This window comes from Ctenopharyngodon idella, chromosome 5 (genome assembly GCF_019924925.1).
Source record: "Ctenopharyngodon idella isolate HZGC_01 chromosome 5, HZGC01, whole genome shotgun sequence".
NCBI lineage: Eukaryota > Metazoa > Chordata > Actinopteri > Cypriniformes > Xenocyprididae > Ctenopharyngodon > Ctenopharyngodon idella.
In genome coordinates this window covers 13,070,696-13,097,306 of record NC_067224.1, presented here as the reverse complement: position 1 = coordinate 13,097,306, position 26,611 = coordinate 13,070,696, and the positions used below count along the sequence as shown (strand labels likewise).

Below are 26,611 nucleotides of genomic sequence, written 5' to 3'. Positions count from 1 at the left end.
TTATTTATTTACTGGACATCTAGAAATATATTATTTAGGCTAGGCCTATATGATATTATTTTGACCAGTGTTGCAAATGCTGCACATTTGTTTCACAGCATCCAATATTTGTCTCTAGAAGTAAGCTAATAAAAGTTAATTTCAACAAAACAATATTTCACGTCCACACATTTATTTATTTATTTATAGTAAGTAGCTATGTAATAAGCAGTATTATCAGTGGGTCATCAAGTCACACAACCAAATTCTATAGTCATTGGTCACACAACCCATTCACAACCCATGTTTCCTGATCCTAATCAAGGCCTACGGACTTTAACAATGTAATTATGCCACTTTGATATTTGTAATAAAGAAAAACAACAATAAAAAGTATACTGGACGTTTGGAATGAGAATGTTAAAAGCTGAGCGAGGCCGAGAGCATTCATTTACACAACAACAACAACCACAATACCGTGCGACGCAGCGCGCATGCGCACAACACTACCCAACCAGTGTCGACCCCAGCCATCTATTATGCTTCTTCGCAATAAAAGCTACCCGAAAATCTGCAAGGAAAACGCTACCGGAGCTGCTTGGAGTGAAAGTAATAAAGTATAACATATATGTTTACGATTAGTGCATTCCGATCGAAGTTTATATTCAGTTTAGGTGACGTATATTGGTGTTTTGGGGGGGAAACACAGCTGAATGTGGCTAGCAGGATCTCCTCTGACAGAGTGGAGCTGATGAGCGGCGCTTTGCAACAATGTAACAAAACCTTCTTTCACGCGCAGCCGTTTCGATCCGTAAATGTAGAGCTCGCTGTAATTGTTTGCGCTGTTTTTTTCTCGATGTATCAAGTGTATAAACAGTACTGGTTGATGCATTGTGAGATGATTTCAAATTAGCCCGCTGAGTAGCTAGCTGACTGAACGGCATGCACACACAATGGTTGTGTTAAAGACATGGTGGGGCTCGATCCTCGGCATTCCTCACTCGATGCCCTGTCTCTCCCGTGCCCGCCATCTTTTCAAGAACTTATATACACACGCCTGATGCAGTTACTTTAACGCGCGATTGCAAAATGCGTTTCTAGTCAAGTTTACAGTTAGAGCTCCGTTTAAGGGCGCGCAGGGGCGCAATTTGCTAGCTGATGTTTTGGTTTAATTCTGACTAAACCTGCGATTTTTCATGGCCTCTCATGGGCACGCGAAATTTTAATCGTTTTGTTCGTGTTTAAAAGTATTAGAGTGGTTCAAATGAAACACACAAGTTTACAGTAATGTTCTGCTTTTTCCCAGGTTTCTAGCCATTCATTCGTGTGAAACCCCCGACACTGTAGTTCAGACTTTTAACTAATTTACTGGTGAAGATGCATGTATTTCATTAAGATATACATCACATAACCTGAAAATGATTTTTAAAATCAACCTGATGTACATGAATTATTATTAATATTAATGCAGCTATAGAAAATAACATTAGTTATTAAAAATTCAGTTTGTTTACAACATGCACATCCACTTCCACCATGATTGTGGTCTTGATAAAGTTTGAAATTAGATAATTTATCTTTATTGGCTATGAAATACATATGTGCAATTAGCAATATACTGTGTAAAAAAAAAAAAAATAATGGTGTCAACTGGTATAATTTCTGCGATTATATTACTTTTGATGCTATATACACACCATATAGATAGATAGGTAATTTATTTTCATAGCTGTATATTCATTGAGTTATTTCTCTACATTTACTGGCAGCGTGCTGACACTCAGGTCCTGAGATGGGATGTGTGTGTGGAGTTGGGACTAAGGAGCAGCAAGACGATCATTGAAACTGAGCTAAGAGACGTACAGACGTCATTCAAGCAACTTCTTTCAAGCAACTGACCAGTATGTCGGTAGTCACATCCCCTGCCCAGGTGCCTCCACCAATTGTAAACCCTCCCCCACCTGAGGTCACGAACCCTGGTAAGCCTGGCCGAAAAACCAACCAGCTACAGTACATGCAGAATGTGGTTGTGAAGACTCTGTGGAAGCATCAGTTTGCATGGCCCTTTTACACACCTGTGGATGCCATCAAGTTGAATCTGCCAGTGAGTCATTTTTTTGCCTTTCATTTTTTTTATAAATATATATATATATCTTTTGATTTGGTGGTCAATTATTATCAGTTATTATAGGTGTTCTTATTATCAATGTTGAAAACCAGTGGTTTTTGTTTTCCAAATAAATGCAGCCATGGTGAGAATTAAAACATAAAAAAAAATAATTATTCATTACTCCAAAATTTGTTTTGACCAGTAGTTTAGTGTGTTATATGTTGACTTAAAGGGATAGTTTCTTTATTCTGTTGAACACAAAAGAAGATATTTTAAAGAAGAACCAGACAGTTGATGCCCCATTAACTTCCATAGTATTTTTTTTTTTTTTTCCTGCTATGGAAGTCAATGGCTACCATCAACTGTTTGATTACAGGCATTCTATAAAATATCTTCTTTTGTGTTCAACAGAAGAAAGAAACTCATACAGGTTTGGGACAACTTGGGGGTTAGTAAGTGATAGCAAAATTTTAATTTTGGGGTGAACTATCCCTTTAAAGGTGACAAGTGTAATTTTTGCACCTCTAGTGTTACCAAAAGGAATTGCAAAAAAAAGTGACAATTTGCTATTGTTCGGGCAAGCAGAGAGTCCCAAACTCATGCAGTTGATTGACTCAGTGTTTTTGTGTTGGGTTGGTTGGGATTATCAAACAATATGTAGAGTGGGAAATAAACTATAAATGACTTACTAATGACTGTAGTGTTTTAAAATCTAAAATATTACACGCATCACCTTTAAATGTTTGTTTTCCTTTACCTAGTGCATTACGCCTTGTCTAATTTATTATCTCGGTCATAGGACTACCATAAAGTTATTAAGAATCCAATGGACATGGGAACCATAAAGAAGCGACTTGAGAATAATTACTATTGGACTGCTGGCGAATGCATGCAGGACTTTAACACTATGTTCACAAACTGTTACATCTATAACAAGGTAGATCCAAGTCCTTAATATTTATTTATATTTTATAATATTACAAAATATATTATTATTATATATTTTGTAATAATATACTTTATTCCAATACAAATGTGTGATTTAAATGAATTTCCCTTGAATTATTGTCCTAGCCCACAGATGACATTGTTCTAATGGCTCAAGCCTTGGAAAAGATTTTCCTCCAAAAGGTAGCTCAGATGCCCCAGGAGGAGGTGGAACTTTTACCCCCACCACCGAAGGGTAAAGCACGGAAACCTGGAGCACCCCCTGCTTCAGGTAACTGACTGGATGCCACAAATAATAAACCTTTGAAGAGGGTTTCCAGCTGACCTTGTCATTATCACATTCAAACAGAAAACCAACAATCAATAGCACTGACTACTGGTTCTCCATCCTCGTCATGTCCGAGCTCCCCTCCACAGCTGGCTCAGACTCCTGTAATAGCTGCAACTCCAGTCTCGACCATCACCTCCAATGTCCAAGCTGTGCCCCCTGCCAATTCCATGATTCCAACCGCACAGCCTGTTCTCAAAGTAAGACCAGCTAAAATGATGTGGACGTAGCAGGTTTTATTTGCTCAGTCCTATCTATCTGTCTCTCTCTCTCTGTCTATCTATACTATCTGTGTCTATTTTTCTTAATTTTTTCTTTATTATGTTTTGTTTAGATGTTTTTTAGCTTTACATATTTTTAGCAGCTGGGCTTTAAAGGGGATGGATTTAGAGATGCAACTTCCCTGAAAGGTCTTTAGTTTTCTGACAGCATGCTGTGTTTTAGTGTATTAACAGTCTAAAAGTAGCTATAAGATTGCCAACACACTAAAACATTTTCTGAGATGTCTAAATTCATCTCTTAAATCACTGCTGTTTCAGCCATCAAAACAGTTTTTGTAACAGATTCACTGCCTTCAGCAATAGATTTCAAATGACCTGCTGTGAGTAATGTTCCCATTATTATGCATAATCTGTTTTTTGTGAGGGCTATAATAGTTGGTGCAATAAAATGATTTTTAGTCTATTTATTTGTTCAATATCTGTCCTATTGAAGGATAAATTACAAGAATTTTCTGTCTGTATATATCTAAAAAAAAAAAACAAGTCTAATTGGTATCCGAATAACTTGACCCTAATTATTAAAGGCTTCCTTAAAGCTAGTCTGTCACACATGCCACTGATCAGTCATTTTGCACATTAGTGCCCGAAGCCGAATACCTTATTCAGAAAGGTACAGAAAATTAATAACGCATTCTACAGAACCGCTAAAGGGACATAGTTAGGCTTACTTGGGTTAGTCAGTGTTACACAGTGTTCGTATGTTTTATACTGTATATGACAAATATCTTGTAAATGTGTGGTCAGTACCGCTGTCCCCTATACACAGATTATGCATGATCGCGAAAAGCGAGCGCGCATTCAAAAGCGATTTCAATACCCCGCATATTGCTCCTTGATGCACTCAAATTATATACAGTACAATTACCCAACTGTATAATTGCGAGAGAACGCAAAAGCATTGAGATATATTTTTCCTCCCATCTCATATTTTTTCCATCATCATGTCCCTTTAGGAGCTCCGTAGAATGCATAATTTCCTTTCCAAATAGGGAATTCGGCTTTGGGCACATCCCTAATTTAGTAGTGTTCTAACACACATGCTGATCTAAGTTTCCTCAGAAGAAAGGGGTGAAGCGGAAAGCGGACACTACCACACCCACAACCTGCGCAATCACTGCCAGCAGAAGTGAATCGCCCACTGCGATGTTAGAGTCCAAACACAGTAAAGTCATTTCCAGACGAGAGAGCACAGGTCGACCCATCAAACCTCCCAAAAAAGACCTGGAGGATGGGGATGTCCTACAGCAAGGCAACAAGAAAAGCAAGCTCAACGATCATCTCAAATACTGTGACACTATCCTTAAAGAGATGCTTTCAAAGAAGCATGCGGCCTATGCCTGGCCCTTCTACAAGCCTGTAGATGCAGAGGCCCTGGAGCTGCATGACTATCATGAAATCATCAAGCAACCAATGGACCTCAGCACTGTCAAAGTATGGCCTAAAATTACATCTTGCAAATTTATTTAAGTATAGAATAGTAAATATTCAAAAGAAATTGATTTATTTATATAAATAAACTTTTATATACTGTTTATATATACATATATATACATATATATATATATATATATATATATATATATATATATATATATATATATATATATATAATCAGTTTTTATTAAATTTTTACATTTTTAAAGCCAGGCTTTAATACAATGTGTCTTTTCCAGAAAAAGATGGACAGTCGAGAATACCAAGACGCCCAAAGCTTTGCGGCAGATATTCGGTTAATGTTCTCAAATTGTTACAAATACAACCCGCCTGATCACGAAGTCGTTGCCATGGCAAGAAAACTCCAGGTGCGGCGGTTAAAAAAAAAGAGCCATTGTGCCTGATAATCTACTTACGGATCTCACCAATCATATTTGCCCATGTCCTACAGGATGTGTTTGAGATGAAATTCGCTAAGATGCCCGATGAACCCGCAGAGCCGTCCTCACCCAGTGCGGTCTCGGCCACGGCGGTGGTGAGCAAGAGCACCGGCACCAGCGAGAGCAGCGCAGACTCTTCCAGCTCTAGCTCCGACTCGGAGGAGGAACGGGCCACTCGGCTGGCTGAGCTGCAGGAACAGGTGAGTGGCAAACAGGTGGGTGTCACCACTTGAGGACCAAGATCCAAACCAAGGGTGGAGAGACAGGCAGAGGCCACAGCCACTCCCCCTCACATTCACCACCTCCTCCTCCTCAGTCTGACTGCTTGTGTTAGTCATTTGGATTTTTTTGTTTTTCCTTAATGTCTCTTGTTTTCATAATGTTTTGGAAACGAGTGCCCATTTTCACCCTGGACTGAACGTTTAACCCTCTACCGCCTCTGCAGTTTGTGTTGGCATCTTGGTATACATTGGCTTGCATGCTGTAAAACTTCAGATGACAGTTTTTAATTTCGCTGTCTCTCAGTGTTAAACATATTGGTGTCGATTATAGTTACTCTGCTCTCATCATGACATAGTCTGTTGTTAAAATACATTTTTGAGAATGACTATTTTGTCCCTTGATTTCACTTTGGCTTTTTTACCAGCGATTCACTGTGGAGCACCCCAATGGTAACAGGTCGGGGACAAAAAACGGGTGTGCCAAACGTTTTCAGGTGAATGATATTTTTACTTCCCGGTCCCCCACCCCACTAACTCCTCCATTTTTCGTAGCTTCTTCTTAAGTGAGCGGTAGAGGGTTAAGGTGGTGCTTTATGGGGTGTGTTTGAGCTGGGCATCTTTAAGTGAGCTTGCTTTGACACTCAGCTAGTCTTTTGGCTCTGTTTCCCTCTCTGCTCTGTGAATGACATTGATTGGCATGTTTATCAATGAGAATCCAAATTCTTTGCCGGGATGTGGTCCTTTTTATTCTTTAAAGGAGGTTTAAAGTCGCGATGAACCTGAAGTAGAGAGTGTTTCTTGTTTTTGTATTGTCATACATTGGAGTTAAACAGATTATCCAAAAAAAAACAAAAAAAAAAAAAACAACTTGATTCTGTCTCTAACTTGTTGATTGAATGCAGTCGCTTGTAAGAAAGGGGCGGGGTTTAAGTGGACTAAATGATTGGTGAAGTCCGTCATATGAATCAGAGAGAAGCCCTTCGTTTCACTGGAAAACCGAGTTATGATATTTTAATTTAGAATTATGAGGTTAAAAAAATGAAACCTATAAACAGATGAATAAGATCAATAATAGGCATTTAGGAAATAGGTTGAATTTTCATTTCAGACCGACTTTAAACTGTTTACATGTGGGTTTGTAAATGGACAACTAAATGATGAAAAATAGTGTCTTTGTAAAAAAAAAACCATTTGAATAGCATTTAAAGAATTTAAAGTTGTTTATGACCATTTTGTTTGCAAAGAATTTAGAAGTAAAACAAAACTTTTCTGGGCTTGGCATTTGTTTCAAAATAAGAGTCCTCCGCAAACAGCTATTTTCTGGGGAGAGCATTTCCATGAAAATGGGAGATAAGTAGGTAACAAATGTCATTCATTATCCTTCAAACTTTTCCCTTCATCACCAGTCCCATCATGTCCCGCACAGCTAAGATCCTAGTCTTTTACGTTAGCATCGATGCAGCATGCCCCATCCCCCTGCTTGCTAACCATTCCCTCCACCTTCCTCCTCAGCTGAAGGCTGTTCATGAACAGCTAGCCGCTCTGTCACAGGGTCCTGTGAGCAAACCAAAGAAAAAGAAAGAGAAGAAGGAAAAAGAAAAGAAGAAAAAAGACAAGGAGAAGGACAAAGATAAAAACAAGGTCAAGGTGGAAGATGACAAAAAGGCCAAGTCCACACAACCGAATAAGCAAACTCCACAGAAAAAGACCTCTGCACGGAAACCCAACAGCACGTCCACCACGAGGTAAGATTGTTTTTGTTGTTTTTTTTTGTTGTTGGGGGGGGGGGGGGGTCCTTTATAGTGGATATGGATTTTGTGCGGTATCTAGAAAAAAATGCAGACAAATTGTTAAATAAGATGCTGCTTATATACCTGTAATAATACCAAATAATTATCCATATAATTGTAATACATGGCAATGTTATACTACATACTATTTTATTATACATGTTTTGTTGATTTACAATTAAGAGTGTGCACACATGCATTTTATTTTACACAATATTTATTCAGAATTCCCTCTAAAATATCTGAAAACTACGGAAACCTGTTCTACCTCAGATTAAAAAAAAAGAATAGAATGTTACTACTTGTAATTGCGATTTTATTTTTCATAATTGGGACTTTACACTGCACTGCAATTTTTTAATAATGTTTTAATATTTTTCTTATGCTCATCTGTGCTGCATTATTTGATCAGAAATAAAGTAACAACAATAATATTGTGAAATACTATTACATTTCAAATAGCTGTTTGCTAGAAATTATTCTAATATGATTATTCGGTGTTCAAGAAACATTTCTTATAAATGTTGAAAAAAAGTTACTGCTTAATATTTTGTGGAAACTGATTTTGTTTTCTGTATTTGAAGAATAGAAAGTGTGACTTCAGTGTGATTTTATTTCTTATTTTAAAGTTTCTCACATTTACATGTATTTTTTTTTTTTTTTTTTTTTTTTTTTACTCTGAGGTGGAAACAGGGTTCCATAGAAAGCTGAAGATCTTTGGCAAACACTTGTTAATAGGCCAAGCAGTCATGATTATTAACTGATAATCAGCTAATGATATTGGCTGATTATTTGGCCCATATTGTATATGTGGATAAATAAATGCCAATTTTAAGTTGTTTAAAGTTCAGTGTAAATCAACACAATTTAATAACACACAATGTGCCATTTATTGGTCATAGTGGTAAATTAAGCTAACTTTCATGTAATTCTTTCAATCTCAATATGCCAGTTCAGTCTTGTGTATAGAGTTTAAAGGGGACCTATTATGTAAAATTCACTTCAATAAGGTGTTTGAACACCAGTGTTTGTCCGCAGTGTGTGAGAACAACCAGCCTATAATGGTAAAAATCCACTCACCCATTTTTTATATAATTCCCATTAATCAAAAGCAGTCTCTTCAAATGAGCTGATTCAGATTCCCTCCTATAATGACGTCATTATAGGGAGAAGCCCTGCCCACAGCCGGTGATGATCTGCCTTGTTAGCATAGACACAGCCCTGAGTGAGAATCCCCGAGTCTGCCATTTCTGTATTCTCGCTGTAGCAGCTGGAGTTGTACAATGTCTGCACCAAAAATGCATTACAAGTGTTGTGTTTTGGGATGTACCAATGCACATAACAGTTTACATAGATTCCCACCATTTAAGTCACTAAAGACATATGGTTAAGTTTAATTTTCAAAGGAAATGTCCTGAAGAAAATAATTAGTCTTACACGTTTACGGCAATCATTTTGTGGCCAACTGCTTCACAAACAAGGGTCTTTTCAACGAAAATATAAGGCTGAACACCGCTACTGACAGTTTCGGACATTTTTTTTTTAGTGCGTGAGATTGTCTTGTTTTGTTGTCGCCGGTGTTCTGGCAATCTGCCTTACACTGGTATGCCATAGCATGAGCTCTAGAAGCTCCACCCTCTTCTTGAAAGGGGGCCGGGAGCACCAGCTCATTTGCATTTAAAGGGACACACAAAAACGGCACAGTTTTGCTCACCCCCAAAAAGTGGCAATTTTAACATGCTATTAAAAATTATCTGTGGGGTATTTTGAGCTAAAACACATACACACTCTGGGGACATCAGAGACTTACTTTACATCTTGTAAAAAGGGGCATAATAGGTCGTTTTTAAGGTTAAGAAGCCTTTGTGCAAACTACACCTCCAATCCACAGGCAACCGAAAAAGGGGGGCAAACCTGGCGCTGCGAACTATGAGTCTGACGAGGAGGAGTCTCTTCCCATGTCTTACGATGAAAAACGGCAACTTAGCCTGGATATCAACCGGTTGCCGGGTGAGAAACTGGGCCGCGTGGTCCACATCATCCAGTCACGTGAGCCGTCACTGCGAGACTCCAACCCAGATGAGATCGAGATCGACTTTGAAACGCTCAAGCCTTCCACGTTGCGTGAGCTTGAACGATACGTCAAGTCCTGTTTACAGAAAAAGCAGCGCAAACCTTTACGTAAGTGCCCTTCTTTTCTTTCTCAGCAGATTTGTTGCTAGGTATAGGCTTACTTCAGTGTTTTATAGACAAGCAGCTCTCTTTTCTTGCCTGGTCCGTCTGCTCTAAAAGCTGAAATGGGCTGTGCTATTTCCTCCTTTGAGCTGGGAGCACTCACCTTCTCCAATGTGTTGCATGACTTTTGGTGGATTACCTTACATGTGCTTTCCCTGGTATTAATACCTTCAAGTGAAGCTTCAAGGGTTTAAAGAGTACATCAGTATACAGTAGAGAACATTTGATCAGACCATCAGTTTCCTAATTGTACACAGTGTACATGTAATTATTGTGCACACTGCAGTACTCATACTTCATAATGGAATATTCTGGGTTCATTACAACTTAAGCTCAATCACCAGCATTTGTGGCATAATGTTGATTACCACAATAAGTAATTTCCACTTGTCCCTTCTTTTCTATAAAAAAAAAAAAAAAAAAAAAAGTACATACAATGGAAGTGCATGGGGTCAATCCATAACCGTTAAAATACTCACTGGAATGCAACAGTGTCTGCTCACATTTTTAGTGGCCTTGGTTCCAGAAGTAGATTTTTTTCCATTTATGTTTCCTATAGGGTCTTTTTTAAAGATTTTAAGCCAAACCAACCAGCTATAAGGTGAATAGCAACATTACAAACTTTGATTTAAACCAAAAAATTATTTGAAAATCAGACAAAAAGTCTAAGGTACAGGACTGTGTAATAACCGTCTCTAATGAAGGAAAGAACTACATTGCCATGAATCAAAATACCATTGACAAAACCATGTTTATCAACCACAATTATTACACTTATTGCAAAATTAGTATGTATATATAAATATTTAAGTAGTTTGAAAGGGTAGGGAGACTGACTCTATTACTTCATGTTGCTTCATGGGGAGTGGGTAAGCGCTAAATTCTTTTAGCATGATTTTCTTGTCGCAGTTCTCTGATTGGTGGTGATTTCTTTTACAGAATTGTAGGTAATGTAGTTTTTCACCAAGAATTCCGCTGTTAGACTATTATTTAAAAATAAGTTGAAATAATACTTCAAAATGCAACTAAAGCTTATACTATAGATTAAGGGTGGGTGATATACTGGTAGACACGATTAACCAGTGGAAATTTGTCGACGGTATGCACACGCGCTTAGAGCTGCACGATTAATCCTAAAAAGAACATTCAAATGTGGTCGTGCTGCTGCGCTGAGCCAGAGAGAGCAGTTTTAAACCACACAGTAGTTATTTCTGTGTTACAAATATTCAAATTATTACAGAATTACTGTGATAAAAGTTTAAAGTTAGGATATAAAAACTGATGTCAACGATAGCGATCAAAATAGAAACTAACTTGGCCTTGGCACTTCAAATAACGGTTGTATCAATTATTTCTTAATCTTACACCACAAGGTGGTGACAAGTGACTGTTAAAAAATGTATTTGTCATTGAATCATTCATTCATAAGGTTCGATCAAAAACATTGATTCATCCAGTAATGAAACAAGTATTTATTAATGAGTCATTGAGTTCATTCAAAACCTTTTTTTTTTTTTTTTTTTTTTTTTTTTTTTTTTTTATAAATAATTCAAATTAAACATTTTTTCCAGCAATTAGAGCCCAGCTATTAATATTTTGTCAGAACCTCTAGTAAATTACATGTTATTTTGTTTAGTTTTATATTCAGAATCGTGGGGAAATCATGATCTCTATTTGAAACCAAAAAGATTGTGATTCTCATTTTATCCAGAATCGTGCAGCTCTACGCGCACTGTCTGAAGCCTAATTGGGCTTCAATAGTTAAATACACATACTTGTGTGTCAAAATGCCCGTCTTTGCGAGTATCCATGTGAACACAGTCATTTATGTCTTAAGTGAATGTAAACAGTTGAGAAAGAAAACACAGGTGTAACAGTATATTGGATCCATGCATTTAGTCTTAAAGTGACAGCAGCCTAATATACCTGCTGTCATTTATTATTAATGTTAATCAAACAACAAAAAAGACCAAAAGAAAAATCTCTTAATGCTCTTGACTGAATCACTTTTGTCTTGCTTTAATAAGAATAAATGTATACTTAACTATATCGTGACTTAGTATCATGGAATAAAATTACTCATATCTGGATATAAGATTTTGGTCATATCGCCCATCCCTACCATCGATTAACAACCTTGTTGCTCACAGTAGGCTTAAGGCTGATTTATACTTCTGCGCCAGACCTACGCCGGAGCCTCTGCACCGTAGGCTATGCTTCTGTTTTCATTTATACTTCTACTGTCAGTGTCGACGTGCATGCAGACCACTAGTAGGCAGTGTCCGCGGTCATGTTGAGTATCAAGGCAAAAGCCGAAGAAGAAGCAGCTTGTCATGTACGTTGTCAGAGATGCTTACATACTCTTTGTTACATATAGAAGTGGCAGAGAAGCGGCAAATAGGTAACAACTTTTGTTGCAGTTTGACTGCATGTGTCCCCTGAAACAGTGTTTTTTATTCTTATGATAGTTGAAAACGCTCGCTCTTCTCCTATTGCTCCGCGCCAGTTTTTTGACCTGAGGGAGAGGTTCTAGCAGGCCAATCACAGCGCTTGCGGTCTACGTAGAATTGACGCATTGTTACATTTTTGAAGAGGTGCACGTCAGGCTACGTCGTAGGCTACACGAGGTACACACAGCCTACGCCGTAGCTAAGGCGTTCACACGACGCAGAAGTATAAATCAGCCTTTATTGTAAGTTTTCATTAAAAATCAGGTGCCGTATTCACCGCATTCATCTTACCACTTAGAGTTCTCCTAAATAGCAGTTAAAAGTTCTTAGCTAAGAGTTTTCTCTTAAAACCAATTCACAAACCTGCTGAGACAAACTTTTACTAAGGAATAGACAGAAGTCTTCAGCTAAGAGTAAGGGCGGGGTTGACCTCGTTGCTATGGATGATGTCAACACGCTTACTAACTATGCCCATAGTGATTGGCTGATGGGAGGAGTCTCTGTCAGCTATTTAATCATAGAAATATTGTAGAGTGAGGTATCATGTTGCCATATGCAAATAAAGATTTTAAAATAAAATTGTTGCCATATTCAAATAAAGATTTTAAAATGTAGGCTAAGTGTCACTAATTAAACTAGTATATGTCCAGCTAATTGTCATCCTCTTACATGTCTGTGTGAAGAACGTGAGAAGAGCATGTTCAAACAGTCTATCTAATCACCTAGTGTTACCTTGACAGTTTTCCGCATCCCTCCACCACCCCTTTCCTCACTCTCGGCTGGGGATAGGGGGGAGAACTCTGGGTTTGGGCTAAATTCCAAGCTCAGAGCCCTCGATCCCCTTGAACAGCATGCCAAATACGCTTATTATATTTTTTTTACTCTATTCGATCATTTGTAAGTGTGAACTCGTGAAAACTGCCACAGATAATCGGACGTTATTTATTTATTTGTTAAAGATTTATTTTTGGTGTTTTATCATGCATTCAAATCTATAAATCAAAATATGTCTTGCATTTATAAAGAAAAGGTTCAGCACCCAAGGCTCTGTCGCTATTGCCTCAATGATGTTCAGTGTCTTTGGGTGGATTGCTGAGGCAGATTGGCAGCAACGGCCATTAGGATTGTTTGTGATTTTGTCTTAGTGACTTAAGAGTCCTCTTGACTACTCCTAACATTTCACAGATTTAGGAGCTAGTTTTAGTGCTAAAATGCCTTGAAATACTCTTAGCAAAAATTTAGGAGTCCTAAAATTAGGACTGATGCCCATTATTTTTAAGAGTTTCTCCTAAATCGGCAAGTTAGGAGCTACTTTTAGTGAATACGGCCCCAGTTCCCTTATAGAGAACCTTGACTGTTGGACTCTTATAGTATAGCCACAAGACATAAACTATGCATGTTAGCATGAGTTTAATGTGACAAAAAATAGTTTACTAACCTTTTCTATGTAAAGTTGTATTCAACTTTGTTACCATGATAAAAGTAAACTAAAAGTAAACTAAACCTAAAATAAACTAAAAAAATAAGAACAACTTTACTTAATATACAAGTTATGTAAGTTTTTTTTTTTGTTTGTTTGTTTGTTTTTTAAATAAAATTCAAATCTTTTCATTTCTTAAAAATTCCTTTAAAAATTGTCCCTATTCACTTCTATTGTTAGTGTTTCAACATAACCTTTGTTTGTTTTAAGGAAAATGAAGGATGAGTCTAAATATTTTTTTATGGTAGTAACCAAATGCTGCTGTTTGGTCTTAACTTGAACCTGATAAGATTCCTTGAACACAAATTTGACATCATGGAGTTTAAAACCAGTGTAGCAGAGTGCTTTTTGCTGCTTGTTGCCACGGCGGTGGGCTACGAGGGCAACCCGTTACTCACCGGTCACCGCTGTGTGTCTCCTGCAGCGGGCACTGGGAAAAAGAGTGCCAAGTCTAAAGAGGAACTGGTTCAGGAAAAGAAGAAAGAGTTAGAAAAGAGGCTACAGGACGTGAGCGGACAACTGAACAACAACAAGAAACCACCCAAAAAAGGTACCTGTGTGGTAGTGTGCAGATGTGAGCAGACAGGTGACCAAACTGGGTTAGCTGGATTTAGAATGGTAGGATAAGAAAACAGAGATAAGGATAGGCTTTTTGCTTCACTAATTTGACTAACTTGATCAAAGGTCTTCTGCCAGACCTTCATATGTAATGCTATTCACACACTGAAAAGGATTTGCTGGGCTCAACAACAAGGGTGGACTGCTGGCCCCAGTTTTGAACCAGTTGATGGGACTGTCTATTGTCCAGTGCTATATCTTACTATTTCTTCTGTGAAATTTGCAAGCGAATTCTGGTCAAATTTGTAACTTTGTTAGCTAGGTAAACTTATCTAACTGGCTAAGATGGATTGTTTTGTTTTAAAGATTAATTTTAATAGTTTTTGATAGTGATGCACCAAAATGAAATTTCTTGGCTGAGACTGAAAATTACTTCTTCTTTTTTTTTTAACTCGTTTAAAATATATATGTGTATATGTATGTGTGTGTGTGTGTGTGTATATATATATATATATATATATATATATATATATATATATATATATATATATATATATATATATATATATATAACAAAAATAAAGTTCAATAATAAATTAATTACACTTATTTACTAATCAACACTTAAAAAATACTGAGCTTAACAAAAATTTTAATTGCCCATGAGGCAGTTTTTATATCAACTTTTTAATCACAGATGTATGTTTCTACTCCAATTTGTTGGTGAAATATAAACATTTAAATGATGGCTGTAATTTGCTTACAAGACAGAATTATTCAAACACATCAAATAAGTAATACAGATTAAGAAAAAATATAATGAATATGTAATACAGGGCATATATTAACCAAAATGCTGCTCTCTAAAGTTATTTTTTTTCTAGCTAACTTACGTAAATGTAATGTTACAGGGCATACTGTATACAAGCTGTTTTATTGATGTCTTTCCGCAGTTGAAACTTGAGATTACATGAGACATTATACATTTTAGTAAGTCGTTCTTTGTCTTTTTAACATACCTTCTTGATGTTCATTCTTGTTTATTTAGTGCTATAATTAGTAGTAAAGAAAGATGCAGAGATGATCAGTTCATTGTGCGCTTGATCTGTGCTGCCGCTTGAACTGATGCAGCTACATCGAGTGATCTGTCGCACCATATAACAGAGCACCAACATGACATTTATTCTTTGAATTTCGTGATTAAAATCAACAAAATTTGAAAGTTGAGGCTTTGTTTTATATTAAAAGTAACAAAGCACAAATCATATTGCGATTATTAGATGGCAGGCGCTGTACAATTTTTTTTGTTCACGGATCAACAGAAAACAGCATAGACTAAAAGATCGATCATGAGGTTTAAGAATCCATATCAGTATCGATTAAAATCGAGAAATCTATATTGTCAACCCCTTTAACTTTTATAGTTTATCCATGTTTTGTGCATGAAATAGATGCTGAACTGTCAAAATGCACCATCAGAGAAGCACTAATTAAGCGTCATTGATTTCGGCCTTTCAAAACCATTTCGGCCCTAATCCAAAAATATCTGTTTCAGACGAAAATTTTTGGTAGCCATAATTTCCGCACAACCCTAGTTTTTGACTTAATATTCTTGATTTTTTTTTACTTTTTATTTATGAAAAATATATTGAGGTTTCCATAAAAATATTAAACTGTGCAACTGTTTTCAACATTGATAATAAGAAAACAATGAGTCTTGAGCAATTCAGAATATTAGAATGATTTTTGAAGGATCATGTGACACTGAAGACTGGAGTAATGGCTGCTGAAAATTCAGCTTTGCCATCACAGGAATAAATTACATTTTAAAATATATTTTAAAAAAATATATTATTATATATTAAATAAGAGACTTCTTTCAAAAACATTAAAAAAATCGTACTGACCCCAACCACTCCATAAACACTATCTATCTATAAGGTAGTGTTTTTAGATATTTCTTTTGTTCTTTAAATATTAAATAAAATGACTTAATTATTATTTATTTCATGTATATTAATTAACTTGTAATTAAAGTCTTGGCAGGGCAATTAGAAATCTTTAGCTACTGACAGAAAAAACCTTGCTGTTGAGCCCTGGTTTAGACAAAGAGTAAAACATGGTTAAACCTGCTAGAGAAGCTAACTGATGAATATGGTTGTGTATGTGCTGTAACTAACTGACTTCACTTGATATCAGCTGCTTTGGTGGGCACGCAATATATTCTGTCCTTTCAAGATCAGTTCTTTGCTTTCTTTGTGCATGTCTCTGCTTTATTGTTATACACAGCTGCAAGTGTGGGTAAGGGCGTGTAAGAAAACAACATAGGGACAAAGGTCTTGACGGAAATGAATTGTATAAAATATATACATTCAGTGTTTGTTTTTCTCACGCACATTGAACATGCAATCACTTCTCTTCCCTGTTCCCAGCAGAGAAGGCGGGGTCAGCGCAGGGGGGCGGGCCATCTCGGCTGAGTGGCAGCAGCAGTTCTTCAGATTCGGGCAGCAGCAGCTCCAGCGGCTCCAGCTCCGAGAGCAGCGACTCAGATTGAACTCGAATCGACACGTTGCATACTTCAACCTCCTCTATTTTCTAATGAGTAGTGTGTGTTGTCATGATAGTGTCTTTCTGAAGGCCCATTTTATAAAGAGCTAGATGCTTTGCAGATGGCAGAGGATATTTTAAAATAGTTTGTAGGATGCTCTTGACTCAGACAAAGAGGAGAGTTGGAATAGTTCAAGCAGTTTTATGGTTCTCGCTGGCCCTCAAAGGGAAATGCCTGGTATCACCAGAGGGGGGGAAAAAAAACAACAACAACAAAAAAAAAAAAAAAGATATTTTTTTGAAAATATGTCAGTTGTGGAGGTGAAACGGTTGTGTGTGTCCGTTGTTTTTTTTCCTTTCTTTCTTTTTTAGGTTGCTGCTCGTTAGATCCATACTGAAAACATGCGTTTGTTAGTGGAAAAACTGACAAATGCGTGGCTGCATTTTACTGATCGAGTAGCTACACAAGGTCTCAAAGACTGAAGGAACAAACAGTGAATTATCGGCTCTGTCGCTCTGGTGTGGTTCTGTCATGTTGGCATGACATTTCAACTCATTCCGCATTTATTTTGCTGACTATGATAATACTCTTCATTGTTACCATTTTTAAGAGAATCTATTTATTTTTTTTTTTATCCAAAAAGGCACAAAGCTATGCGTGTTTTCAACATTCGGTCTTCACAGAAATGTTTCCAGTTGACCTGTTTAAATGTAAGAAATTTGGCTCAACATAACTCACTAGAACTCTAGACAGCATTTGGTAACTCTGGTGTCAGTATCGTTACTAAACCTTCAATTTCAGAGGCTTCGCAGTCATTTTGGCTATTTCAACACTGTACATTTTCTCTTCCGGTGCTCTCAGCTCAGTATTTGATGTAGAATTATGTCTGAATTTTTTGTTTGTATGTTTTTAATCTATATCATACGCTCATTTGTTTGTTTTATATTTGGATTGTCTTCTGTACTTTTTTTTTTTTTTTTTTTTTTTTTTTTTTTTACTATTGATATGTAGGTGCCCTGAGTATCTCTTATCCTACTTTCTATCTGATACGCCCAATCTTTACCAAGTCCATTCATAGGACAATCAAAGTTGTGATTCAAGTTCAGTATATATGAAATGGAGGTATTTTAGAGTGTCCGAGTACACTCAAAAATAATGGCAAAATACATTCAGATGTTAAAAAAACACCCACAAGGCTGCAGATTGGAATGAATCAGCCTCTCTGAAACTCCTCCTTGGGAAAACCAAGTGAATGCTAGCTCTCTTGGACAAGTAGCCAGACTACTGTAAAGCAAAAGAGGGAAGCATTTAAAGACAAAGTTGGACAGTTATCTTTGAGAAGACTACAAGCAGCAGTGCTAGATTTAATTTCAGAAGGATATGTGTTTGACAGTAGTTATTATTAGTTGAAAGTATTACAACTAATGTATGTTCTCAAGTTTAATAACTTTATTATTTTACTTTTGTTTTTCTCAAATGGTGTATTGAATGCTTTCAATGGTACCTAGACACTTCTTGCCATGTATCCAGAATAGTTTGGAAATGGACCATGACTGATAATCTTTATATAAAAAAAAAAATGAATGTATTTGAGGTTATTTTCTCATTTTCTTTTTGTGGCTGCAGTAATGCTACTCATTCACTGGGTTTTGGCATTGGCAATGATTTATTTCATTTAACAGCCTTGAATTCAACTCTGAACCCCGTAAAATCATTGGATGTGCTCTTTTTGCCTTAAGTTTAGTTGGCACACTAAAATAAAGTAAAATGGGTCTGGTATAACTGATTTAAATTGAAGCCAATGTGTATAGATTTTTTTTTTTTTTTTTTTTTAATCATGAAAACATCAAAATTGTGATGTAAAGTGACTTAATGGGTTGTTTTCTTATATGTAGGATGCTTTTAATTATGTTTTGATTTTATTCATTATACCACTGTATTGCATTACATGTTCCTTGTGACTATAACCTTCCTTGTCTCAAAAATAATTTCTGTTACAGCTCCTCTTCCTCAATTCCTCCAGCAGAGCCCAGTAAATACAACTGGGGTTCATGATAAAGAAAATGATGCAGACAGAGATATAAAGATACATAGGATATATAATTACAGATATAAATGTATATTCACTACTTATTCGTCAACTCTTGTCTTGGGTCTAAGTATTTTAGTTCTTTTTTTTATGAGAGAAAGAGAGAACATTTGTGTATTGCATGCCAATTTACAGTATATTTCTTAAACTTTTTGAGCAGTTTATAACATGTAAATGTCATTCTTTCGAGTGAAATTTTAAAATTGGTAACGCTGCATATGTTAAGTTCAGCAAGTTAAAGCAAGTTGACAAGTATGTTTTGGCGCAGACTTACATGGTAATATCTGATGTATAAGCTAATCTGAGATTTGGACACTGAGCCCCCTGTTTTTCGTAAATAAATCACAAAAACCCATAGGAGTGTATTTTTACTATCTAGATGTATTTATTTGAGTGCACTTAATGCTTTTGTTTTTTAGAAGACATAAAACACAATAGTAAGATTTAAATAAGATACTGTTTTGGGCAGCGTAATGAGGTCAAGTTGTTAAAATGTACCAACTTAAGGTCATAAAAGTCTGTTAACCCATTAAAATCTTGATTTCACATGAACATTTTTTGGAAGCATCTGATATAATATAGATAAAGCTAGCATAATTGGTTCATATAATACTTAGAGTCTTAGTGTTGTTAAGATTGCTCTGTCTCATAAATCTTAATACATGTAAACATGAAAATAGTTGTTTGAACAAGTAACTAATTCACATTTATACAATTGTAGTTGCTCCTACATTAAATGAAACAAAGTATTATTAAGTAAAAGTATATAGTTGGGTCTTGAGGAACAGCAAACATACTTTAAAAAAATACGCATGCGCAATTTGTTACATTGGGATATCCAATGAGAAAATACGTGTTCACTTTTCTGGGAATAACATGGGATAAAAAATTTTAAATTGAGTTGTGGTACTCGTTGGTCTGTAACTATAATAAGCAGACAATGCTCCTCAAACTATACTGCTGTTGCACTATATAAATGCTAAAATACTGATGCATTGTTCATAAAGCTCGGTGTAAACTTGCCCACGAGACTGTCTGAATAATGACGTGTGGACAAATGACAGTTGACATTTTTGCCTTGACAGAAACGCTCCAGTATGTGTGATACCAGTCACAACAAAAATAACACTATCACATAACTGCACAAATCCGGGACTGTCCAGTGCTGTCAGAATCTTTCCGTCTCGTTTTGTCCTGTATCACAACTGCCTGGTTGCCATACTGGCTGTACCATGAGCTCTGACTGCGGCTGAGGTAATTGGTCGGAGGCGCTTTCTCCAGCTCCAGCTGCTGCTGTTGCCAAATTAGCAGCGATGTGTCCTTGAACCGGAGTCGAGCGTAGCCTTCCGACATCGCCTTCTCGGCTAAAGGATAGCGCTCCGTCATTGCGAGTAACGATGAAAAGCGGGAAGACGTCTTGTTAAATCTCTCATGAAGGTGATCATCTCAAGTGTCGTCTTGGTTTTGATCACGCCATTAGAAAAAGGGCCGTAGTTCAGTAGCGGCAAGGTTGATGAAGGGAGAAAAGTGACTTATCTTCACCAGTTGCGCATAATCAAAATGACGATTAAACGACGCTAATCCCCTCTGCATTTTTGTTGGCTGACAATGATTTATGCAGTTTGCAGAGACAGTAGTTGAATTACATTACAAAATAGTTTTATGAGAACCTGGTCTTCTGTAGCATTCAGATTTGTTCAACCTTTTAGTTTCCTTGTGGCGAAATTCGAGAAAAAAAAAAAACAGCAGCTAGTTTAACTCCAACAACGCCAGCGGCTGCCTGTGGCAACAACGTCCGCTTGAATGCGAGTCCGTCTGCAACCATGAGAAGTTTAATGGTTCCGAGTGCAGGTTCATTTGCAAAGTACAAGCGAGTTTTTTAATATTATAAACAACATTAAAATGAGCATTTAACAAATCAAATATCCAATACTCTAAATAATGAGTTTCATGAATTACACCTGGAAAAAAATGCAGCATCAGTTAGAAGACAACTTAGTCAGACATAGAAATATGTTTTTATTTCAAAGCAGTGAGCAAGCTAAAAAAAAAAAAAAAAAAATCCAAGTCTTCATCATCTGACATAAAACGTTAGATAATAAGCCTTTTGTGTAGGTGGTAATATGAGCATGTCTGGTCCACCATTGAATTGAGAAAATATGAAGTAATGCAGCAATTAATAAAGATTGACTGTAAAGATCATATAACTACTGGTAGGTTTCAGTAGATGGTGGATCTTTCGAGGATTTTATACTCATTTCTTCTTAGGGCCGGCATCGAGGGGCTGCCCAATATCCTTTCCACGCAACTTAAGGCCTAAAATTGAAAGAGAAAATATTTTAAAAATGAAGAAAACAAAGTCTACAAGAGATAAAATATAACGGTTGTTCTCCTTTAAAGGACTGCACCTTTTAAAATGTGCTGTAATTACTTTCTGTATTACACAAAAATTATTGTTAGCTCTTTTGGCAAATGTGTAAAATGATCTATATTACTGTTTGGGGTCAGCAATGTTTTTTTTTTTTTTTTTGGTTGCTGAAAATCCAGCTTTGCTATCACAGGAGTAAATTAAAATTTAACATATATTAAAATAGAAAAAAACAGTTATTTAAAATTCTAATAATTTCACAATATTGCGGTTTACTGTATTTTGATCATAAATGCAGCCCTGCTGAGTATGTGAGAAAAAAAAAAAAAAAAAAAACTATTAGTTATTATTAGTAAAACTATTACTATTTCAAAAAGCTTTTTAAAAAAATAGGCTGCACCAGACTAAAGATTTTTCGTCGCTCATTTAAGAAATAGTTGACTAATCCCACATTTATGATAAGAATTTAATTACTTAAATATATACTGGGTGGTGGCAACTGAAAATGGTTTAAGTTTCAGGGCTGAGAAAGAATCTTATATGTAACATTACTAACATTGTTTTACATTACAGAGAAATACCAAACCATAATATTGAGCCTTTAAAATAGGCCTATAAATTAAGTGCTTAAGCACATGCACAAAGCCTGTCACAACGCACCTGCAAAAGAGTAATAATTATGAATGTGACGTGGGGGGGGGGGGGGGGGGAAACAGAAAGGAGACCATCTGAAAGTTTTGATTTATTAATAAACTAGTGTTTGAGTCAGTGTCGGCTGCAAAGATGTTGTTGGCGATGCTGACTCGCCCTGTCCACAGTATAGTGGACACGCCTAAAGAGAAAAATGGACGTATTATAAAGATTATTAAATAATCAGACAATATTTGTTTTTGATTCGAATTGGTTTATTTAAAAGTAAAAATTTCAATGATTATACGTATATAGAAATTTCTTAAGTCTGTGAGGTAAGTATATGAGTTTCGGTTCATTTTTTGTGATGCGCTCCAGCTCACAGAGACTGAGATGGCAGAATCCTGTTTGTTTTCTTAATTTTACAAAAGCACAAAGTTGTATTGTTTTTGTGAGTTTACACAAAGACCCTTTACAGTTTCAAATATTGTTTTTTATCTGTATTAAAAACAATGACAGTATTTTATAGTTCTTTCCGCTGTTATCAGGAAAAAAAAAAAAAAAAAAAAAAAAAAAAAAAGAAGAAGAAGAAGTGATTGGGCCGGCGCCTCCAGGTTAGTCCGCACGAACATTCGAATATGCGCCAATAATAGCGCACATTTATCTAGGCTACCGTTATAGAGCGAGTAGACATGTAAAGTGGCAAACGGTTTGTTTCAAATGATAAGCCATAGTTAGGTCGATGAATGTTTGGATTTCCTGCCCGACACCACATGGGCCAGCCGTGTTATGCACTTGCTTTGTTTTTTTGTTTTGTTTTTTCTGCGACTAACAGACTTATTACAATTTTGGTCATCTAAGCCTCTTCTCGTTGACTAACATTTGGTCGACTATTAGGGGGCAGCCCTATATAAAAAAAATTAGTCTCATTATTCCCATTATCAGACAATTTCAGTTCAATCACACACACATATGGCACCTACAGTGTCACTGGTATTTATAAAAAAATAAAAGAGGTTTTTTTTTTTTTTTTTTTTGCACGTTTCACCAACATGATAAGCTAGTATAAAGTCTGAGTCTATCAGACCATGATGCAAGCAATTTTTTATTTTTCTGAATTATATAAGCACAAATCGATTATTTTAATGCATAAACCTTAGCCAGGCAGCAAATTAGCTATTGTGTAGTAATGAATGATGAAATGACAAAATCCTACCAATGGCTCGCTCAATCTTCCCCATGACTTGGTTATTGGGAATGGCCTTCCCAGATTCATACTCCGCGATGATCTGTGGCTTCTCATTAATTTTCTGCAAGAAACAAAATTATAAGTTTAAGTCTGAAACGGAACGGAAGACTTTTTTTCCATATTGTGATGTATATGCGAGTGAAACGGCTTCTCGAACAAGAAAAAATGTGGGGCGGGACTTGGTTTTGGCCATCTGGAATTGATTGGGTTGTTAGATCGTGGTGGTCTGCTATTGCTGTGATCTCATGTGATAGGTTGTCCTGCCCTCCCGTCAGTAAACACATCATCAGGGAAGAGTTGTCATTGCAAGTAGGAGGGGAAGCTATTTTGATTAAAGATTACAAGAGCACATGAATTTAAAAAAAAATAATGATGTACACAGATGAATTGTTTATTTTTTTTAAAAAAAAAACTGCTAAATTATTATTTATCTAAAATAAAAACTAGATTTTGAATTCATGGTAACTTTAAAAGATAAATCATACAGTAAGTCTGGTGATAGGCAGGCTTTTAATAGTCAAATACTCACAGTAGCCAGATCTTTCTGGGTGAGGCCCTTATTCTGGCGGCCCTGCTGGATCACTTTCCCCACTTCAAGAGGCACTCTCTGGTGGCTGAGCTCCTCTGTCTCTCTATCCAGCTTGGCTGTGTTCTTGGTTACAACATGCTGTTTATTTTGCCCAGCAGCCCCTTGGAAAAAAAAAAGACTATTCATTTAATTCCATTGGTAATATAAACTGATTATGTACAAAAGGTTTATAAGCTCTTACATTTCTTAGATGTTTCGACTTCCTCTCCCTTCCTCTGAGCTGAAATTATAGCCTGAAACAAAAGTACTATTAGTGTTATGTAAACCGAAACTGCACGTATATCTTTGAGCTGTTGTTATTATGACTTCTACATATTATGGCTTCCACCACGTTTCGTACACTGGCTAATCCAACAAGAAATAACACGATAGTATTTCTGTTGCATTTGTGATCAGACCAATATTTTAAGTTTTAGGTCACATTTTGGGCATTATTTGGAGCGAAACATTTGAAAGCAGGTCACAGCAACAATGTGTTTGTCAAACGTGAACTAATAACGTCAGCAAACTATGTAGGAGATGGCTGTAAGATACCTGCTTAGACTTTGACTGCGCAGCTGATCCCTTCTTCCTCAAAACAGTCACTGTATCCCAGTCACTCTCTGCCATGTTGTCGAGAATTATTTGCAGAAGTGTTTGATGATAAGCAGCAACGGGGCGTTGAAGTTGTCGAGCACGTCTCTGCTCTTTATGCTAGTGGACTAAACCGGAAATACGTCACTATATGAGATATGTCAACAAGCCCCTTTAATGTGTATTAACGCGTATCGTTTTGTTAGCATGTGTATTTAAAAAAGGGGTGCAGAGCAAGCATACAATTGTATTTAATCTATGTCATATATTGAATAAACTGAGCGTATAATGGATTATCGAAGCTTTTAATTTGCCCTGCATGCAATCTGACGCAACAACATAGCAAAGTTTTTCATTAGAAATTATATTAGCAGCATAATAATTTCGATTTAAATATCTATCTATCTATCTATCTATCTATCTATCTATCTATCTATCTTCAGGTTTTTTTTTTTTAACAAAAGGTCAGTGGTCACAAAACATGGTCAATGTCACAAATTTAATAAAGTTATTCTTTTTAAAACTCCTAAAACTTACTGTTTATTTCTAGGTAGCAATATGTTATTTGCTTACTAATAGTTTCATGCCTAGTCAATGCTTTTATGTCTGGAATGTAAAGATAAAATTACCCAATTATTATAATTAATTATAAATTTGTATGTCGAGGCAAATTTTACATTCTGATAAAGGACTAATACATTTTATAATAATTATATTCATACTTGTCAATTCATACTTAGAGTTTACACTAAGTGGGAGGGTTAGTCTGGCATGTGATCTCTCTTTAAATACTAAGTGACAATAAAGCCTAAAAAATTAAGTCATGTCTGCTGTATTAATTAATGTATTTATCTCTTTCAGTGAATTAATAAATATAAAATCTATATTTATTTATTTATTTATTTATTTATTTATTTACACACACACACACACACACACACACACATACACACAAGTTGTCTTCAACTGAAGTAACTCTTAACTGTTCTTGTAAGGTTTTTCTGACATCTTGGTTGCATGTCACTACAAGAGCCATGAGCCACTTGAAGATTTTATGAAGTAGGATCTCATTGTTGAAAAGTATCGCTCAGGTGAGGGCTACAAAAAAATTCCAAGTCATTAGATACACCATTAAACACAGTGAAGACAGTCACCAAAAAGTGGAGAAAATATTGTACAACAGTGACATGATCAAAAACAGAGCATCCCTCCAAACGTGTTGAGAAGACAAAGAGAAAACTGGTCAGTGAGGCTGTCAAGAGGCCTACAGCAACATTAAAACAGTTGCAGCTCTTTCTGGCAAGTACTTGTTGCTCCCTAATATGTGACAACTATCTCCTGCATTTGCCATCTGTCTGAGCTACAGGGCAGGGTGGCAAGACACAAGCCTTTTCTGATTAAAAAAACATCCAAGCCTGGCTAAAATGAGCAAAAACCATGTGGAAAAATGTGTTATGGTCCAAGATTGAACTTTTTGGTCAAAACTGTAAAAGGTATGCCGCAAAAAAAAAAAAAAAAAAGCAAAAGAACACCATATACAAATGGGGAAGTATGGTGGTGGTAGCATGGTGGTGGGCTGCTTTTCTTCAGCTGGAACTGGGGCTTTGGTGAAGGTGGAGGGAATCATGAATAGCTCCAAATACCAGTCGATTTTGGCAACATAACCTTTTGGCATCTACTAGAAAGCTGAAAATGAATGAACTTTCAGCATGACAATGATTCAGACCCCAGACCTGAATCCTATAGAAAATCTGTATAGGGGAACCTGAAAAGGGCCACACACAGGAAATGGAATTAACACACATTTAACATCATTGCTTTACAGCTCTTTTACTGGATGTGATGACTGTAGCGGGCATGCAGAAGTTGGTGAAGCGTAAAGGGCTTTTTTTTTTAGAGAAGAGTGGGAAAAATATCCCCAAGTCAAGATAAGCCAATAGTGTCATGTTATGTTCTGTTTTATGGAGACTTATATTGAAATGTATTTCTATTTCCTTTGGTTCCTGTGTTCCCTCACTTTTTATTTCCTGTTTCTTTGGTTTCCGATCATGTCATTTGTTTCTATGGTTACTGATTACATTACTCACCTGTGTCTTGTTTAGTTGCCAGTTTGGTCACCCCTCTATAGTTAATTTGTGTTTTGTCCGTTCTTGTGGCATGGTGTGGTTTTCTGTTCCCTATACTGTGATTTACCTGTGCTTATAAGAGTTATGTTTCATTTTCTTTTAATAAAAGTGTTGCTTCAACTAGATCCTCTCTTCACCTCCTTGTTAAACACACTATGACAGATAGTCTCCTATCTAAATAGACT

At 36.3% G+C, this 26,611-nt stretch overlaps 3 protein-coding genes across 10 annotated transcripts; 1 reads left to right on the top strand and 2 right to left on the bottom strand.

Moving 5' to 3' along the window:
* Window positions 1-450: 450 nt before the first annotated feature.
* On the top strand, window positions 451-19,246 carry brd3b (bromodomain containing 3b). 8 transcript variants are annotated; one of them, XM_051893788.1, is made up of 13 exons: window positions 451-588; window positions 1,749-2,083; window positions 2,889-3,026; window positions 3,164-3,308; window positions 3,387-3,565; window positions 4,697-5,077; window positions 5,320-5,448; window positions 5,532-5,720; window positions 6,167-6,235; window positions 7,254-7,486; window positions 9,423-9,712; window positions 14,121-14,246; window positions 16,690-19,246. In XM_051893788.1, exons 2-13 carry the CDS (start codon window positions 1,883-1,885, stop codon window positions 16,806-16,808), a joined length of 2,199 nt encoding a protein of 732 aa, XP_051749748.1. In that variant the 5' UTR covers window positions 451-588; window positions 1,749-1,882; the 3' UTR covers window positions 16,809-19,246. The 8 variants fall into 8 exon arrangements, with proteins under 8 accessions (XP_051749748.1, XP_051749746.1, XP_051749750.1 ...); XM_051893786.1 differs by having other exon boundaries at window positions 16,687-19,246; XM_051893787.1 differs by having other exon boundaries at window positions 479-596; window positions 16,687-19,246.
* Window positions 17,767-20,649, bottom strand: LOC127512693 (putative uncharacterized protein BRD3OS). The gene has a single exon (XM_051893848.1). It carries the CDS (start codon window positions 20,275-20,277, stop codon window positions 20,023-20,025), a length of 255 nt encoding a protein of 84 aa, XP_051749808.1. The 5' UTR covers window positions 20,278-20,649; the 3' UTR covers window positions 17,767-20,022.
* A 241-nt stretch (window positions 20,650-20,890) lies between these two features.
* On the bottom strand, window positions 20,891-24,458 carry edf1 (endothelial differentiation-related factor 1). The gene is made up of 5 exons (XM_051893847.1): window positions 24,262-24,458; window positions 23,909-23,960; window positions 23,668-23,828; window positions 23,106-23,199; window positions 20,891-21,207 (listed from the first exon to the last, which is right to left on the bottom strand). Exons 1-5 carry the CDS (start codon window positions 24,334-24,336, stop codon window positions 21,146-21,148), a joined length of 444 nt encoding a protein of 147 aa, XP_051749807.1. The 5' UTR covers window positions 24,337-24,458; the 3' UTR covers window positions 20,891-21,145.
* Window positions 24,459-26,611: the final 2,153 nt, after the last annotated feature.

Bases quoted from the DNA above. Each gene is read 5' to 3' on its own strand.
- LOC127512693 (XM_051893848.1), bottom strand. From the start codon at position 20,277: ATGACGGAGCGCTATCCTTTAGCCGAGAAGGCGATGTCGGAAGGCTAC.
- brd3b (XM_051893786.1), top strand. From the start codon at position 1,883: ATGTCGGTAGTCACATCCCCTGCCCAGGTGCCTCCACCAATTGTAAAC. The intron at 2,084-2,888 runs GTGAGTCATTTT...TCTCGGTCATAG, and splicing joins CCATCAAGTTGAATCTGCCA to GACTACCATAAAGTTATTAA. The intron at 7,487-9,422 runs GTAAGATTGTTT...TCCAATCCACAG, and splicing joins AACAGCACGTCCACCACGAG to GCAACCGAAAAAGGGGGGCA.
- edf1 (XM_051893847.1), bottom strand. From the start codon at position 24,336: ATGGCAGAGAGTGACTGGGATACAGTGACTGTTTTGAGGAAGAAGGGA. The intron at 23,829-23,908 runs GTAAGAGCTTAT...TTTTTTTCCAAG, and splicing joins AGTCGAAACATCTAAGAAAT to GGGCTGCTGGGCAAAATAAA. The intron at 21,208-23,105 runs GTAGGATTTTGT...TTTCAATTTTAG, and splicing joins GAAGATTGAGCGAGCCATTG to GCCTTAAGTTGCGTGGAAAG.